Source organism: Triticum dicoccoides, chromosome 3A (assembly GCF_002162155.2).
Source record: "Triticum dicoccoides isolate Atlit2015 ecotype Zavitan chromosome 3A, WEW_v2.0, whole genome shotgun sequence".
In the NCBI taxonomy this organism is placed as follows: Eukaryota; Viridiplantae; Streptophyta; class Magnoliopsida; order Poales; family Poaceae; genus Triticum; species Triticum dicoccoides.
Window position 1 is genome coordinate 16560016 of NC_041384.1, and position 5157 is coordinate 16565172.

Sequence of the window (5157 nt, forward strand, 5' to 3'; positions counted from 1 at the left end):
TTAATCAGCAATTACTGCAGGGTTATATGCTGCATCAATATTGGCAAGGTATCTTCCTTGGGAGATTTGTTTGACAGAAGGCCTCCTTTCTTCCTCACTATCCTCCAGTAAACCCGAATTAAGTATCGCTTTCGTAGCATGGATAACATTTCACGGCATGAGATTGTGCTCTACTCCTGACTTGAGATAGATAGATTGAAACAGATGTGAATGAAATGCTTGCAAGTTGGAAAGACATGAGAACGGAAGAAGATGCATTTCACGAAAAGATGAGCACCAAGCATAATATCCTCCGATTTAAATACAGTACCCTACAATGACATTAAAGCTGAACTACATCTACTAATTAACATCACCCAAATAGTTTCAGCTGCAACTCCAAAATAAGTAAGCATGAACTGCCTTGAATACATCGTTTGTTTCCCATCAACACAGCAGCGGTGGACCTAATCAAGCCAATGCATCGGACCAAGGGGAGATCTTGTCGATGCGGATGTGCAGGCGAACTTCCATTGACGCAGCCCCGTCCCCTGTCGCTGCTCGAACCAGGTACATCCGCGGCACCGGCAGGAACGTCGGCTCGTCCGCGGCGGCCACCGTGCCGGGCGACAAGCTGCTCCTTATGTGCATGTCCACCAGCAACATGTCCTCCTTGCTGCAGTTCGCCGCCGCCGCCTGGGACGGCTCCAGATTGACCCACATCTTGCACGTGAACCGGGGCCGCGTCGCCGCCCTCGCCCTAGCGCACACCAAGGACACGGCGGTCATGCCAGCGCCGAGCGCACCCACGGTCAAGAGGAAAACATGGTTGTCGTCGCCGAGAAGCACCACCCGCGGGGTCGACACGGGCAGCTGGAGCTGGCTGATCTTGCGGTACTGCACGGCGCGCACCGGCACCGAGTGGACGGTGTGGAGGTGGCCGGCGAGCGCCTGCGGCGCGCCGACGTAGACGCAGCCTGGCTCCGTGCAGTGGCAGGGAGCGTGCGGGCACACGGTCTTGTGCTCGGCGACCTCATGGTAGGTCACGTACCTCTGGCAGCCGGCATTGGGGCACTCGATCCTAGTCGAGGACACCATGACGCCAAGCGCGGGGCAGGGGTCGAAGAAGCCGCCGTCGTCCACGCACGCCTTGCACCGCCCGAAGGGCAAGAGGGCCACGCAGCAGCCGCAGGCCAGGTGCCCCGCTTTGCACTGCAGGCAGGCACACAAATCGTAGACGGCCCATAAATTAACATGAAAGAGTCGATCTCTCACCGGCACCAATGGAGGAAGAAAGAAGGAAAGAAAGAACGAGAGGAACCTGGAAGACGGGGGGCTTGAAGGGGAGGGTGCAGAGGGGACAATGGAGCACTTTCTTGTCAATCCTCACGGCGAGCTCCACTCGCGGGCTGTACGCCGCCCCGACGATGGCGCCCCCATCTCCTCCTCTGGCCGCCTCTTGCCTCACGTGGCCTTCGGGCAGTTGCAGCCGCGCCTTCTTGGCTCTCTCGTCAGCCTTGTCCGGCGAAGCCCTGCTCCTCCCCTCGACGGCGGCGCCTAGCATCCTGGCTGGCCTTTAGGGAAAGAAAACCCGTGTCTGTGTGTCTCAGGCCAAACTTTTTCCAGGAGGTGGGAGAGGAGAATAGCAGAGGTCTGAGTACAAAAGGTGCCGAGGCAGCCACACTACACTATAAATGCTTCCTCATTGTGGTTTCCATTCCCAAACTTATATGGTATAGATATAAGACATGCTCTTAATCTATTTCATTATTGCTAGTTTATCCATATATTAATGTTGTCTTTCTTTCAAGTACCTACAAGTGTGCGATAAAAGTTTGACTATTGCAGATCAATGCTATTCTAGAAAAATTGAGGAACATAAAAGTAAGCACATTGTTTTTTTGCGTAGTTTCCGGCTTAATTGATACAAGGTGGAGTACTTTTGACTCCATCACCGGATTATCACATCATCAAACACGTGGGAGCCCATAAAAAGGAAAGGATACATGTGTAAGCACAAGGGACACACATAACCAAATAATACAAAGGAGCACACAACGCATCACAACTTTTCATCCAGATCACGACACATCACACCTTTCTCATTGTTATCGATAGACACATACGCCCTGGCTGATGTGCTGGCTGCCACCAGCAAATAACAACAACATTGACACAAGCGTCCAAAAGATCCCTGGAACAGGGTGGAGACCCCCGATGCCAAAAATCTTGATTAGCTGCTTGCATGGAGTAGGAAAAATAACCCCTTGATTCGGCAGATGCCATCAAGAAGCAATGAGGAATCCATCTGTCACCACACCATGCAGCAACCTATTACAGAGGCTTCTAAGCAGGCATCCGTAGCTGCAGGTTATAGAGACACAGGGGGGTAATCAGAGAGGACACCAACCAAGATCATCCTCGCATCGGTGCATGAGAAAGGGTTGAACAATGTTGCCGGAGCCCGAAAAAGCTAACACTAAGGATGATGCGGAAAATCAAGTACTGGCTCCCAACCAACTTGTGCTAACCACCAGGGAACAAAACATAGAGAGTAGAAAATACATCCAAGATCACAATAGGGGCTAAGCTTCACCTAATATCCTAGAAATAACCTAGTGAAGAATAGGTAGCAGGAAAGCTTACTTGAACGTAAGGAGAGACAAGAATAGAAGGAGCAACCAAGTCACTCAACCGCTTCCGATTTTCCGTGGCGGAGCTCCCACTCAAGGTTCGTGTTTATTGCACTCGTTGGTTGTGGATGCTCCTGAGTTGTGTCCTGGGGCTTGGCACACACGCCAGTGTGGTGCGTTAGGCTTCTTTCGAACTCCCGGTATTGTGATCCCTCGAAGCACTACTGTGCCTCCACTCGCTGTCGTTCGCCTGCGATCGCCACCGCTCGCCGCGTTGGGAAGTAGGCTGGATGCAGCTCCCCTCGTCCAGTTCGAAGCAAAAAACTGCCTAGGAGACGCCTAAGTATGCAGCTCCACTGCCCATAGTTGCAGCTCCAATGGGTAACGGTTCCAGCTTTGGCTTGCTATCGTCATCCTCATTTACGGTCTTCTCCCAGCTTCCATCGCCACCGCTCACCATTGTTGGTTGGTCGTCCCCTGGTTGAAGCTTTTTCAGATGACGGATGTAGCATTCTCTGTTGCCAGTCGTAGCAAAAGTCGGCGCCATTGTAGCTTTTATCGCGGCAGTTTGCAGCATTCCGATCGCACTTGAGGTACCGGTTCGAGCAACCGTGGTGGTTGGTTCTAGCAAATTCGGTTGCCGGTTCCAGCAAAACGCAGCCGATGGAGCCCTTTTTCTTTTCGCCGGTTCAATCGTTGAAGCGAAAAATCAGTAGACGGCGGAGCCCTTCTTCTCGCCGGTTCAATCATTGAAGAAACATCAGCCGCTGGTTCCAGCTCCGGCATAGTACGGTTGCAACAAAAGCGGTTCATGGTTGCACACCCCCGCCCCTCAAATCTAACTTGCCGTGGTGACCCTGCACCTCACCGCGGTCGCCGGTTCCAGCAAACCGGGGCACGGTTACAACTCCCGCATCAAACGATTGTAGCATCCCTCCCCGCGTTGGTGTGGCCACAATGGAAAAGCTTGCGGATGTCCGACGATTGCAGCAACTACGAGCCACAGTTCCAACATCTGTCCATGGCGGTGCCTGCTTTCTGGAGCCTTAGTTGCATCTCGCCTCCCTCACCATGCTTATTGAAGCTGCCAGCCTCACCGGTCGCAGCACCCGGCCGCGGGGGAGGAAGACGAGGACATGGACGGCCATGGCTGCCACAGTGCAGGCAGCCGTGGCAACGGAAGTACATCGCGGTGTCCCCCTGTCGCCGTCCGCGGCCTCTACGCTGAACGTGCCCAGCAACACAAACGGGATGAGCACCACAGTGCACCACCCAACAGCAAGGACAGTTGCAACTGCCCCACGTCGTGAGGAAGAAGTATGAAAGAAGAAGAAAAAATGATTCGCAGGGTTGTGCTTGTGGCATGTTGGACGCATGATCCATATGGATCGCAAGGCTGGCGTGCGACCGGCCCAATCTTGGGCCGGCGCCCCGGCTGGAAACATTTTCCTTTTTTTGCAATCAAAGCCATGAGAATATTATATAATTTATATTTTGCAGATAATGTAGTCATATGGGAATGGGAGCAGAATAGGAGTCGGCCACCACTTGTGATGCGTCGAGGAAACCTAATCCGACAGCGACGAGACTTTGCTCTTTCCATAATACGTTGAAGGCCTATCATGTAAAAACATCATCGCATCGACACGATCTTGCTTGGCCATGAACTACGAGAAAACCAAGAGGAGCAATATGGCGCTGTGCCAGATGCCTCCCGACCTCTTGCAAATCATGGCCCGGCTGCCCATCAAGTCGCTACTCCGGTTCAGGTGCGTCTACAAGGTGTGGCGCCACACCATCTCCCACAACGCGACGATTCGTGGCGCCCACCTCTGTACCCAGAAGTCATGCTTGCTCGTGTGGACTAGTAAGAGAGAGGACCGCACGAACAAGGTCACCGCCAATTGTAGCTTTTATCGCGGCAGGTTGCAGCATTCCGATCGCACTTGAGGTACCAGTTCGAGCACTCGTGGTGGTTGGTTCCAGAAAATTCGGTTGCCGGTTCCAGCAAAACATAGCCGATGGAGCCCTTTTTCTTCTCTCCGGTTCAATCGTTGAAGCGAAAAAACAGTAGACGGCGGAGCCCTTCTTCTCGCCGGTTCAATCGTTGAAGAAAAATCATGCGCTGGTTCCAGCTCGGCATAGTACGGTTGCAACAAAAGAGGTTCATGGTTGCACACCTCCGCCCCTCCAATCTAACTTGCCGTGGTGACCCTGCGCCTCACCGCGGTCGCCGGTTCCAGCAAAACAGGGGCATGGTTGCAGCTCCCGCATCAAACGATTGTAGCATCCCTCCCCGCATTGGTGTGGCCACAATGGAAAAGCTCGCGGATGTCCGACGATTGCAGCAACTACGAGACATAGTTCCAACATCTGGCCATGGCGGTGCCAGCTTTCTAGAGCCTTACTTGCATCTCGCCTCCCTCACGATGCTGATTGAAGCTGCCAGCCTCGCCGGTCGCAGCACCCGGTCGCGCGGGAGGAAGACGAGGACATGGACGGCCATGGCTGCCACAGTGCAGGCAGCCGTGGCAACGGAAGTACA

The 5157-nt window shown here is 53.5% G+C and overlaps 1 protein-coding gene across 1 annotated transcript; it reads right to left on the reverse strand.

Annotated features, from left to right (window-relative positions):
- Positions 1-239: 239 nt before the first annotated feature.
- Positions 240-1630, reverse strand: LOC119270984 (E3 ubiquitin-protein ligase SINA-like 10). The gene is made up of 2 exons (XM_037552970.1): positions 1301-1630; positions 240-1191 (listed from the first exon to the last, which is right to left on the reverse strand). The coding sequence occupies exons 1-2, from the start codon at positions 1541-1543 to the stop codon at positions 451-453; spliced, it is 984 nt and encodes a 327-aa protein (XP_037408867.1). The 5' UTR covers positions 1544-1630; the 3' UTR covers positions 240-450.
- Positions 1631-5157: the final 3527 nt, after the last annotated feature.

Coding starts and splice junctions, on each gene's coding strand:
- LOC119270984 (XM_037552970.1), bottom strand. CDS start 1,543: ATGCTAGGCGCCGCCGTCGAGGGGAGGAGCAGGGCTTCGCCGGACAAG. Junction 1,192..1,300: donor TCAAGCCCCCCGTCTTCCAG/GTTCCTCTCGTT, acceptor GCCTGCCTGCAG/TGCAAAGCGGGGCACCTGGC.